Consider the following 13,553-nt stretch of genomic DNA (forward strand, 5'->3'; position numbering starts at 1 on the left):
CCATCGTTTACGGGACGGGGGAGCGTGAGTGGCCTCCTGTTGCCGTAGCGACGACAAACCCCGCCTCCTAGCGGGCGAAGTGTATTTATTGTCAATTAATATATTAGCCTTGGGACCCTCAGCAGGGGCCTCAGGGTCCTGTATTTCAGTGTGTGTGGGGTCCCTCAGGGTCCTGTAGTTCAGTGTGTGTGGGGTCCCTCAGGGTCCTGTAGTTCAGTGTGTGTGGGGTCCCTCAGGGCGCTGTAGTTCAGTGTGTGTGGGGTCCCTCAGGGTCCTGTAGTTCAGTGTTTGTGGGGTCCCTCAGGGTCCTGTAGTTCAGTGTGTGTGGGGTCCCTCAGGGTCCTGTAGTTCAGTGTGTGTGGGGTCCCTCAGGGTCCTGTAGTTCAGTGTGTGTGGGGTCCCTCAGGGTCCTGTAGTTCAGTGTGTGTGGGGTCCCTCAGGGTCCTGTAGTTCAGTGTGTGTGGGGTCCCTCAGGGCGCTGTAGTTCAGTGTGTGTGGGGTCCCTCAGGGTCCTGTAGTTCAGTGTGTGTGGGGTCCCTCAGGGTCCTGTAGTTCAGTGTGTGTGGGGTCCCTCAGGGTCCTGTAGTTCAGTGTGTGTGGGGTCCCTCAGGGTCCTGTAGTTCAGTGTGTGTGGGGTCCCTCAGGGTGCTGTAGTTCAGTGTTTGTGGGGTCCCTCAGGGCGCTGTAGTTCAGTGTTTGTGGGGTCCCTCAGGGCGCTGTAGTTCAGTGTGTGTGGGGTCCCTCAGGGTCCTGTAGTTCAGTGTGTGTGGGGTCCCTCAGGGTCCTGTAGTTCAGTGTTTGTGGGGTCCCTCAGGGCGCTGTAGTTCAGTGTTTGTGGGGTCCCTCCGGGTCCTGTAGTTCAGTGTTTGTGGGGTCCCTCAGGGTCCTGTAGTTCAGTGTGTGTGGGGTCCCTCAGGATCTGATCTGAGGGTCACGGTGTCGGGGAACGTCGTGGAGCAGCAGCTGACCGGTCTGGAGGAGTCTACGACGTACAGCGTCACCATAACCAGCCTGCTGGGAGACACACACAGCAGCCCAGCTACAGCGAGCTTCACTACGACCCCAGGTTAACACACACACACACACACACACACACACACACACACACACACACACACACACACACACACACACACACACACACACACACACACACACACACACACACACACACACACACCTTTTTGACCTTTGACCCTCCCTCCACCCCCACCCTGCCCCCACGCTTGGCAGGAGAGGAGGAGGAGGAGGAGGAGGAGGAGGGGGGCCCGCAGCACTTCCAGGCCCGTCAGGTGACCCCCCGCACCGCCCTGTTGTCATGGGAACCGCCCGCCGCCACCGCTGTGGACCGCTACAGGCTGACCTATCAGACAGAGGGGGAGGAGCCAAAGGTGACCAACGACACCTGCAGGACGTGTAACCTGGGGGGTTAGCGTCAGGCTGACTTCCTGTTTCGTCCTCCCAAACAGGAAGTGACGCTCAACGCCACGACAACCAATCACAAGCTAAGGCGCCTCCGGCCGGGGTCGGGTTACACGGCCACGCTGCGGGGAGAGAGAGACGGCCGGCCCGGCCCCCCCGTCCCCTCCCAATTCAACACAGGTACCCCCCCCAACGCCTTTAACCGTTCTTAGAGAACGCAATCATGGCAACTCTTCCCTGATTGGTTGAGGGACTCCATCTTACCTGTCAATCACAGGTGGATGAATGCGTCTCTCTCTCTCTCTCTCTCTCTCTCTCTCTCTCTCTCTCTCTCTCTCTCTCTCTCTCTCTCTCTCTCTCTCTCTCTCTCTCTCTCTCTCTCTCTCTCTCTCTCTCTCTCTCTCTCTCCCCCCCAGGCCCCCTGCGGTTCCCCCACCCTGCTGACTGCTCTGAGGAGCTGCTGAACGGGGAGGGGGAGTCCGGGGAGGTGGAGGTCTTCCTGGGGGGGGCGCCGGGGGTCCCGCTGCCCGTCTACTGCGACATGGAGACGGACGGGGGGGGCTGGACGGTAGGGGTCTACACTACACACTCACTACACACACACTACACACAGACTCACTACACACTCACTACACACACACTAACTACAGAGTAACTACACACACTAACTACACAGACTCACTACACACACTCACTACACACGTACTACACACACTGACTACACACATACACACACTTACTACACAGACTCACTACACACACTGACTACACACACTGACTACACACATACACACTCACTACACACACTCACTACACACACTAACTACACACACACACGCACACAAACTACACACTAACTAAACACTAACTACACACACTAACTACAGACACACACACTGACTACACACTAACTTCACACACACACACACACACACACACACACACACACACACACACACACACACACTAACTACACACTAACTACACATACTAACTACACACACTGACTACACACACACTAACTACACAGACTAACTAAACACACTAACTACACACATACACAAGGGCGTCAGTTTGTTTTTAGAAGTGGTGGGGACAATAACCATAAGCTTGAGTGTGGTCTGAAAAGTGCTGGGTACCCTTATGTAAGCTATTCATCCATTCAACGCTGCATTACAATATGCTGTACAGTGTATTGTCAGGTGTTGAAATTATTTGAATACTGGTTCAGAAAATTAGTATTTGAAGCTTAAATCAGTATTCGGAGCTGCGTTATATTTTTTTTTTCCACGTACGTGACTTTACCAGAGCGAGGGAGGCAAACTATAAGCGTCAGCGACACCAAGCAGAGAAGCGAGAGAGGTGGAGGAAGAATAGATATCTTGTTTCCCTTTACTTTATAACACAACATTAGCGGGATCTCTGGAGGAAAAGTAATACTTAAAACCTTAGCTTAGTTGTTTGTTTACGTTCGCTGTACAGCGCCGCGCCAATCAACTGTGACTGGCTTGCTGCAGAGCGTGAGCGTCTTGGGAATACCCGGTCAATATAATGAATATAATATGGACACATAAGACAATCAATATTCGGTATTTGTTATGGATTTATTGTAGAAATTCCCTGAAAAGATGGCAGAGAACAGCCGATTTGGAACGGAGCAACAGCTGTTCGCTTTCACGGGGAAAAGCGAAGGAACTTCAACCTACTTAGGCCTACTAATTAACGTTCAAAAGCTATTAAATCTTCAACAAAATATGCAGATACTGTCAAAATCGGTTCCAGGGAGTATACAAGGATTATTAATGTTGTTTTTTATGGTGTTTTTTTCTGGAACGAGTATTCGAATATTCGCTCGTAAAACCCAACGAGTATTCGAAGCCTGAAAAATGGCATTCGGGCCAGCCCTATGAAGATCCTATTCGAACAATAAAAGTTGAAAACCACAGTTTGTGTTTTGGCTTGTTTTGCAAAACGGCGTTGGAAACACTAGGGTATTGGCTCGGGATATGTAGGCCTAATACTAATACACACAGGACAAAGAACAGTGTTGGCAATTTAACACTTATCTTGACATCAACAAAGTTTACCAGACAAACAATGCCAGAGGGGGTACGAAATGAAACGAGGTACTGAACATCAGCCTTTTGAAGACGAGCAAGGGCTGCTGGTAGCATATGTTTTGCTGCATTAAAAAAAGAAGAAAAATACAAGCACCCAGAGGAGAATTGCATCTGCCAAATCCTGACCACCAGTAAACACTTGCGAAGGACCAATGTAGACTTCACTCGTTACATCATCATAAGAAAATTGTCCGCAAATAAAATCCCCTTCAGTTTAGGATAATCACACAGGTTATGCGAGAACATATTTATGTCATGATAGGCCTACCGGGCTCCAAGTCGTCACATATCTCAATCAGACAAAACCAACTATAACCACATTGGCATAGCAATCGCACCGTGTGCAGTGGCGGTTTTAGGCACGGGCGAACCAGGCAGCCGCCCAGGGCGGCATATTTGTGGGGGGCGCCAAATCACATGGGGGGCACCACGAGCAGTACAAAAAAAAAACGCGCTGCGTAGCGGTTATCAATGAAGTACGACATAACATTGTGTGGGGAATAGGTATTTTGGCGCCCCCTCTGGCTGCAGGCGCACACCTGCTCGTTGAAAAGGTGCCGTGCACATGAATGACGGAATGAAACCCCCACTGAAGTCCGTAGGTTCACGATACAACACCACCCGCTTGTAGGAAGTCTTGCCCGGGGCGTAACTGGACGTAGAACCGCCACTGACCGTGTGTAGCTGCTACTAGCTGCAATCTATATATACACAATGCATACTAACTGGAGCACCAACCAGAATCAGATCACAATCGCTTAGGACCGTTGGTAACCTTTGGCCAGGTCATCACGATTCACGAGCAAACAGAACCAGCAGCAAAGTTTACGTAAACCAATTTCTTACCTTATGTGGCCCTCCACATGCAGGCTAGATGACGTATCCATATCGATATCCAGTGTCACAAACATGCTTTTTATAGGAAGCAAAAGGACCGTCTATTTTCTGAATAAAAATGTCAATTTTGGCTGTCTGTCTTGAAACTTCTCCAGTGCGTTCACACCAAACGCAACGGGACGACAAGATCCCATACACTAACTACAGACACTAAGTGCACAAACTAACTTCAAACACTAACTACACACTCTAACTACACACACTAACTACCCACACACAAACACACACACACACACACACACACACACACACTAACTTCACACACTAACTACACTCACTAACTACTAACTACACCCACAAACTACTTACTACACACAGCTACTAACTCAACATAAACTACAAACTGAACACACAAACTGAAAACTAAACACAGACTACACGTACTAACTATTTACCACACACACTAACTACAAACACAAACTACAAACTAAACACAAAGTATACAAACTACAGATAAAAACGACACTCAAACTACTAACTAAACACAAACTACAAACTAAATATACAAACACAAAACTACGAACTAAACACGCAAACTGAACCAACTACGACCACAAACTACCCTCACAAACTGCTAACAAAATAAAAACTACTAAGTACACTCAAAAAGTACACACATAGACAACACTGAAAAGCTACAGCCACTAACTACACAAACAAATTACACCCACAAACTATAATCACAAACAAACACACAAACTTATCAACGATGCGTGGTGATGATTTTGACTGTTTGTATCGTGTTGTGGGCGCCTGGTCTCTGAGGTACAACAGTGGGATCACCAATCAGAATAGAACAGGCAGAAGCGGGGGTTGCGGTGAAATCAACTTAGGTCATTTATTTATAAAAAAGGTGCAGGGGGGAAACGGAGGGGGCAAAAGGCAACTCAAATCTTCACCGGGTTGACGGCTGTCGTCAGGGTGCCCTTTCTGGCTCTTCCTGGGGTGGGGCCAGAGAGAGAGAGAGAAAGATAGTCCAAGTTTAGTGGGGTCTGGTCCCTGCCACTGACCTCTTCGCCCTAGCTCGGCTTAGGTTTCCTCTAGGAGTCATTGGGGTTCCTCTTCAGCTGCAGGCCTTCTGTCGGGTTTCAGCACGACAGTTCACACACACCGAGTTCACACACACCGACAAAACAGCTCTTCGGTCCACTTGAACGTAACTTCATTGATTAGGTTTGGAGTGATCAAGAGGGTTGGCCACAGGCCTCTTACCACGAGACTGGCCTAACGTGTCTCTGGTCTCCACCCGCTCCTCCAGCCAGTCTGTCTTCAGCCTGTTCTGGTGGAGTTAAAAAGGCCCTCTGATTGCAGGGCTAACTCAGCGCACCTGTGCAGGGTAAGCTGAGTAGTACCTCCCATCCAGAACCACACCCCTCTGCTGCCTTTGTGGCCACCACGTGGCCATGTGGGGCACTGCTCAGCGGCTGGGCCACCACAGTGTTAATCATGATATAATTAGCCTCATTATGGTCTTTGTCTTCCTTCTTTGGGCAGGTGTTCCAGAGGAGGAGCGACGGCTCCATAGATTTCTTCAGGGGCTGGAAGGACTACGTCAAGGGCTTTGGAGAGCTGGGGGGCGAGTTCTGGATGGGTGAGAGAGCACCCTACGGTCACAGCACCCTACTGACACAGCACCCTACTGACACAGCACCCTACTGACACAGCACCCTACTGACACAGCACCCTACTGTCACAGCACCCTACTGTCACAGCACCCTACTGTCACAGCACCCTACTGTCACAGCACCCTACGGTCACAGCACCCTACGGTCACAGCACCCTACTGTCACAGCACCCTACGGTCACAGCACCCTACGGTCACAGCACCCTACGGTCACAGCACCCTACGGTCAAAGCACCCTACGGTCACAGCACCCTACGGTCACAGCACCCTACGGTCACAGCACCCTACTGACACAGCACCCTACTGTCACAGCACCCTACGGTCACAGCACCCTACTGTCACAGCACCCTACTGACACAGCACCCTGACCCTACGGTCACAGCACCCTACGGTCACAGCACCCTACGGTCACAGCACCCTACTGACACAGCACCCTACTGTCACAGCACCCTACGGTCACAGCACCCTACTGTCACAGCACCCTACTGACACAGCACCCTGACCCTACGGTCACAGCACCCTACGGTCACAGCACCCTACGGTCACAGCACCCTACTGTCACAGCACCCTACGGTCACAGCACCCTACTGTCACAGCACCCTACTGACACAGCACCCTGACCCTACTGACACAGCACCCTACGGTCACAGCACCCTACTGTCACAGCACCCTACGGTCAAAGCACCCTACGGTCACAGCACCCTACGGTCACAGCACCCTACGGTCACAGCACCCTACGGTCACAGCACCCTACTGACACAGCACCCTACTGTCACAGCACCCTACGGTCACAGCACCCTACGGTCACAGCACCCTACTGACACAGCACCCTACTGTCACAGCACCCTACGGTCACAGCACCCTACTGTCACAGCACCCTACTGACACAGCACCCTACTGACACAGCACCCTACGATCACAGCACCCTACTGTCACAGCACCCTGACCCTACGGTCACAGCACCCTACTGTCACAGCACCCTACTGACACAGCACCCTACGGTCACAGCACCCTACTGTCACAGCACCCTACGGTCACAGCACCCTACTGTCACAGCACCCTGACCCTACTGTCACAGCACCCTACTGTCACAGCACCCTACTGACACAGCACCCTACGGTCACAGCACCCTACTGTCACAGCACCCTACGGTCACAGCACCCTACTGACACAGCACCCTGACCCTACTGTCACAGCACCCTACGGTCACAGCACCCTACGGTCACAGCACCCTACTGTCACAGCACCCTACTGTCACAGCACCCTACTGTCACAGCACCCTACTGACACAGCACCCTACGGTCACAGCACCCTACTGTCACAGCACCCTACGGTCACAGCACCCTACTGTCACAGCACCCTACGGTCACAGCACCCTACTGTCACAGCACCCTACGGTCACAGCACCCTACGGTCACAGCACCCTACGGTCACAGCACCCTACTGACACAGCACCCTACGGTCACAGCACCCTACGGTCACAGCACCCTACGGTCACAGCACCCTACTGTCACAGCACCCTACGGTCACAGCACCCTACTGACACAGCACCCTACGGTCACAGCACCCTACTGACACAGCACCCTACGGTCACAGCACCCTACGGTCACAGCACCCTACTGACACAGCACCCTACGGTCACAGCACCCTACGGTCACAGCACCCTACTGTCACAGCACCCTACTGACCTCTGGTCTGGATAACCTCCACCTGCTGACCTCTGACCTCTCCCCCCCTAGGTCTGGACAACCTCCACCTGCTGACCTCAGGGGCCGATATGAGCCTCAGGGTGGACCTCCGTGACGGGGAGGAGGCGGCCTACGCCCGCTACTCCACCTTCCGGGTTGCCAAGAGGAACTACCGGCTCAGCGTGGCGGGATACAGCGGCACCGCTGGTACCTACTGAGACCAGCTAGCCTCTAAGAGCGAGCCTCTAAGAGCGAGCCTCTAGGAGCTAGCCTCCAAGAGCTAGCTTCTAAGGGCTAGCCTCTAAGAGCTAGCTTCTAAGGGCTAGCCTCTAAGAACTAGCTTCTCAGGGCTCCCCTCTAAGTCCTAGCCTCTAACAGCCAGCCTCTAAGGGCTAGCCTCTAAGAGCTAGCCTCTAAGGGCTAGCCAATAGCCTCTAAGGGCTAGCCTATAAGAGTTAGCCTCTAAGAGCTAGATTCTAAGGGCTAGCCTCTAAGAGCTAGCCTCTAAGGGCAAGCCTCTCAGAGCTAGCCTCTATGTGATAGCCTCTAAGGACTAGCCTATATGAGTTAACCTCTTAGAGCTAGCTTCTAAGGGCTAGCCTCTAAGGGCTAGCCTCTAACAGTCAGCCTCTAAGGGCTAGCCTCTTAGCGCTAGCCTCTAAGAGCTAGCCTCTAAGAGCTAGCATTTAAGAGCTAGCCTCTAAGGGATAGCCTGTAAGGCCAACCTCAACGGCCTGTACGGCAGCGGAGAGCGGCACCAGGTAGCACAGGGGGAGGGGCCTGTACGGCAGGGGGAGGGGAGGAGCCAATAGCCTCTAAGGGCTAGCCTATAAGAGTTAGCCTCTAAGAGCTAGATTCTAAGGGCTAGCCTCTAAGAGCTAGCCTCTAAGGGCAAGCCTCTCAGAGCTAGCCTCTATGTGATAGCCTCTAAGGACTAGCCTATATGAGTTAACCTCTTAGAGCTAGCTTCTAAGGGCTAGCCTCTAAGGGCTAGCCTCTAACAGTCAGCCTCTAAGGGCTAGCCTCTTAGCGCTAGCCTCTAAGAGCTAGCATTTAAGAGCTAGCCTCTAAGGGATAGCCTGTAAGAGTTAGCCTCTAAGAGCTAGCCTCTAACAGTCAGCCTCTAAGGGCTAGCCTCTTAGCGCTAGCCTCTAAGGGCTAGCATTTAAGAGCTAGCCTCTAAGGGATAGCCTCTAAGGGCTAGCCTCTAAGAGCTAGCCTCTAAGGGCTAGCCAATAGCCTCTAAGGGCTAGCCTATAAGAGTTAGCCTCTAAGAGCTAGATTCTAAGGGCTAGCCTCTAAGAGCTAGCCTCTAAGGGCAAGCCTCTGAGAGCTAGCCTCTATGTGATAGCCTCTAAGGACTAGCCTATATGAGTTAACCTCTTAGAGCTAGCTTCTAAGGGCTAGCCTCTAAGGGCTAGCCTCTAACAGTCAGCCTCTAAGGGCTAGCCTCTTAGCGCTAGCCTCTAAGAGCTAGCCTCTAAGAGCTAGCATTTAAGAGCTAGCCTCTAAGGGATAGCCTGTAAGAGTTAGCCTCTAAGAGCTAGCCTCTAACAGTCAGCCTCTAAGGGCTAGCCTCTTAGCGCTAGCCTCTAAGGGCTAGCATTTAAGAGCTAGCCTCTAAGGGATAGCCTCTAAGGGCTAGCCTATAAGAGTTAGCCTCTAAGAGCTAGCTTCTAAGGGCTAGCCTCACATAGCTAGCCTCTAAAGGCCTAGTGCCTCTGTGGATTCTCTTTTTTGCATAAGAAATTTCCTTTCCTAACGAGATGACCCAGAAGTATTCGAAGGAAAGGTGGTTTGAATCCTAAAATTGCTTAATAAAGGTGCATCGTTGCTTCCTTTAACCCTCCTTTAGCATAAGTTACTCCTGAGCAAACTGAATGTAAGGAAAGGAGATAGTGGTACCCCATAAACCTTTACGGCGGCAATATTTAAAACAACATGCCACCGACGAGGTTTAGGGAGCTAGCCTCTAAAGAGCTAGCCTTTAAAGAGATAGCCTCTAAAGAGCTAGCCTTTAAAGAGATAGCCTTTAAAGAGATAGCCTGTAAAGAGCTAGCCTCTAAAGAGCTAGACTTTAAAGAGCTAGCCTCTAAAAAGTTAGCCTCTAAACAGCTAGCCTCTAAAGAGCTACCCTCTAAAGAGCTAGCCTTTAAGAGCTACCTTCTAAACAGCTAGCCTCAACAGAAAGGTCTGTAGAGGCTAGCCTCTGCATGCCCCCGTGCTGACTTCCTGTTTCCTTGTCAGGTGACTCCATGTCCTATCACAGCGGCCGGCCGTTCTCCACGCGGGACCGGGACCCCGACCGCTCCATCACGCGCTGCGCCGTGTCGTACCGCGGCGGCTGGTGGTACTGGAACTGCCACAAGGCCAACCTCAACGGCCTGTACGGCAGCGGAGAGCGGCACCAGGTAGCACAGGGGGAGGGGCCTGTACGGCAGGGGGAGGGGCCTGTACGGCAGCGGAGAGCGGCACCAGGTACCACAGGGGGAGGGGCCTGTACGGCAGGGGGAGGGGCCTGTACGGCAGGGGGAGGGGCCCGTACGGCAGCGGAGAGCGGCACCAGGTACCACAGGGGGAGGGGCCTGTACGGCAGGGGGAGGGGCCTGTACGGCAGGGGGAGGGGCCTGTACGGCAGGGGGAGGGGCATCGGGTACCACAGGACGGGGTGCAGGAGGGGGGACCTGTACGGCAGGGGGAGGGGCCTGTACGGCAGGGGGAGGGGCACCGGGTACCACAGGACGGGGTGCAGGGGGGGGGGGGCCTGTACGGCAGGGGGAGGGGCCTGTACGGCAGCGGGGAGTGTCACCAGGTCCAACAGGAAGGGATAGCAGGGGGAGGGGCTTGGCCAGGAAGTGGTCTGGTGTAGCCGTTGCTTAGTTCACATTAAGGTTAGAAGTGTCCTGACTTTACACTTTTTGACTCATTTGGTTTGTTGATGTTGCATGTGTGTGTGTGTGTGTGTGTGTGTGTGTGTGTGTGTGTGTGTGTGTATCAGGGGGTGATCTGGACCACTTGGAAGGGGAAGGATTTCTCGGTTCCGTTCACAGAGATGAAGATGAGACCCTCAGCCTTCATCCCCCCCGCCCGCTGAGAGAGACACACGCACAAACACACACTCACACAAACACACACACACTATTAAACACACACATGCACACAAACTGAAACCCAACTTGCGCTTTGATACGACGATCACAACCAGAGACTGTTTTCTACTCCAGATAAACCTTTATCCAACATTACAGTACATTACAGTATATTAGCATTCAAATACAATACATTACGCTACATTACAATAAAATACATTATGTTACATTACGTTACAGTACCTTATGTTACATTACGTTACAGTACAGTACATTACAATAGAATGCATTACATTACGTTACGGTACGTTACATTACATCACCTTACATTACGTTACATTACTTTACGTTACATTACTTTACGTTACGTTACCTTACGTTCCAGTACAGGGCGAGCGTCTGAGTGTAATATATGAAGGTATTATTGTAGCAAAAATCTTAAGCATCTGTAACTGCAGATTTTGAATGCGTACACTAAAGTCACAGTCAATTTCAAGTCGTAAATATTTATTTTGCATGTGTACTCTACTGTTGGTGCAAAACACATTCGCACACCCGTGTTTCATAATCTGAGAAAATGCCCAAAATGTGTGAATTTGTAAACCCAAATGTGAACTAATACATCAGAAGTTGCAAATCTGTGAAATATTTCCTCACAGATGAAATTATATAGATCGCTATGTTCAATGAGCATTTTAATGAGCGAGCACGAGTCCATCGATACAACTGCTTGAATTTGCTGCTACGAGTCTCAGCTGTTATTTTTCTTGCAGATAATTTTGCAACACGTCTATGTGGTACAAGTGACAAGCAAAACTACCTGCAAAAAAACCCACAGCTGTGACTTGCAGGAGCAGATTCGAGCAGTTGTAACGATGGACTTGTGCTCGCTCATTAAAATGCTGGAAATTTTTCACAGATGTGCAACTTCTCATGCATTAGTTCACATTTGGGTTTACGAATGCACACATTTTGCACCAAATGCGCTCCATTGATTGTAGCAAAAGGATTTGTGCACCTGTAACACAGACTTGTGAACTCGTAGACCCTTTTTTGTGTTTACAATGGTAGAAGAAATATTTACGACTTCAAATGTACTGTTACACATTTGTGACATTAGAGTACACATGCAAAATAAATACTTACGACTTCAAATTTACTGTGACTTTAGTGTACGCATTCAAAATCTGCAGTTACAGATGCTTAAGACTTTTGCTACAATAATACCTTCATAGTAATGTCCCTCCCTGGCCGCCGGAGGCCACTGTTCAGCCTCTGACCTTACGGCTGTCATTCCTCTTGCTTTTCGAGTAATGAATAGGCTGTTAAATAAGCTCTGTAAAATGTATTAGAGTTCTTTTTTTATTATAAAGAATATAGATATGTGCAAGCAAAAACAAATCTAATATCAAAACACAGGATAGAAGCATTTCGAGTCAATGTCCAAGTCTGTGTCCTAATTCAACTAGTTTGAGGTTTAAAACAGCTGAGTCTTTTGTGTAAGATTTACATTTTATTTAATAAACCTGCCGGTCTGGTGGAGTCAGTGACACGAGATTGGAGCTTCTTCTTGTTTGAACAAACTCTTTTGGGTTTCTCATGCGACAATATCTAGCGTTTTTGTACCTTCCTATTTTTGTAATCATTAAACCCTATATTGGTACCAGTTATATGATATCTGAAATAAATACTGTTCAATTTTTATAACGCTTTGTGTTTGTTGTTGCTCAAAGAAGTCAGAGAACGCTTAGCTGCAGTGTCCCATCCGACCACCAGGCGGTGATCGCATCTTACTTCTTCTCAGCGTCCCCACATGACCCCAAGCGAACACTATAATTATTATTGTATTATGTTATGAATTCTCCTGCAGTGCCAACAGCCGCCAGTAGATGTCAGTCTTGACCCTCCTCACCGGGTTCAGCTCTGTCGGCCTGGCGCTGGAGTTCCAGGAAATCACGTGGTTTCCTCTTCAAAAGGTGGTTTTGGTCGTCAGGGTTCGAGGAGGGCGTGACGAGGCCGTTCAGCCAAACAACCGACGCGCCTGGGTCCACAGTAGAGTCGCGTGTTTGTGAGATCTGATATGAGACGCATGTCACGTGTTTTTAGGCCGAATGCTTATCAATTATTGGCCATTACACCAAACGGTATTTTACCCTGGTGAACCACATCCCGACTGCAAGGCTGGGGCAGTTTAAAATAATAATAATAATAATAATAATAATAATAATAATAATAATAATAATAATAATAATAATAATAATAATTATAATAATAATAATAGTAATAATAATAATAATAATAATAATAATAATAATAATTTATTGCATTTAAATAGCTCTAATATTGTTATGATGTTAAATTATGGATGTTCTGGTACGTGTTCTGGTCTTTAGATAACTTATTTTAACTTATGTTATAGAACTACGATCATTTGCCTATTCTCAGCTTTTAACATTCACACCTGGGGCACCAAAGTTGTCAGACCGGTTGTGTGTGTGTGTGTTTGGATAGCTGAAACCAGCGCAGAGAGAGAGAGAGAGAGAGAGAGAGAGAGAGAGAGAGAGAGAGAGAGAGAGAGAGAGAGAGAGAAAGAGAGGGAGTTTCCTGCAGTTACTCACCCACACACACATGAATCTCATAATATCTAAGATGGTGGGGTTTGTAACCATGGTGACCCAGGCTACGTGCTCCTCCCAACATGACTGCTCGGCTC

General features: G+C 49.7%; 1 protein-coding gene across 1 annotated transcript in view; it reads left to right on the plus strand.

The window, feature by feature from the left end:
* Positions 1–12,531, plus strand: part of LOC130376147 (tenascin-like) — a 38,131-nt gene extending 25,600 nt beyond the window's left edge. The window contains exons 11-19 of the mRNA XM_056583367.1: positions 1–24; positions 917–1,066; positions 1,234–1,391; positions 1,470–1,602; positions 1,839–1,990; positions 5,934–6,030; positions 7,803–7,958; positions 9,999–10,162; positions 10,750–12,531. The exon at positions 1–24 is cut by the window's left edge and continues 96 nt beyond it. Of these exons, the coding sequence (XP_056439342.1) occupies positions 1–24; positions 917–1,066; positions 1,234–1,391; positions 1,470–1,602; positions 1,839–1,990; positions 5,934–6,030; positions 7,803–7,958; positions 9,999–10,162; positions 10,750–10,845 (1,130 nt within the window). The 3' untranslated portion in view covers positions 10,846–12,531. The remainder of the gene's footprint in view (positions 25–916; positions 1,067–1,233; positions 1,392–1,469; positions 1,603–1,838; positions 1,991–5,933; positions 6,031–7,802; positions 7,959–9,998; positions 10,163–10,749) is intronic.
* Positions 12,532–13,553: the final 1,022 nt, after the last annotated feature.

This window comes from Gadus chalcogrammus, chromosome 22 (genome assembly GCF_026213295.1).
Source record: "Gadus chalcogrammus isolate NIFS_2021 chromosome 22, NIFS_Gcha_1.0, whole genome shotgun sequence".
Taxonomy (NCBI): Eukaryota; Metazoa; Chordata; class Actinopteri; order Gadiformes; family Gadidae; genus Gadus; species Gadus chalcogrammus.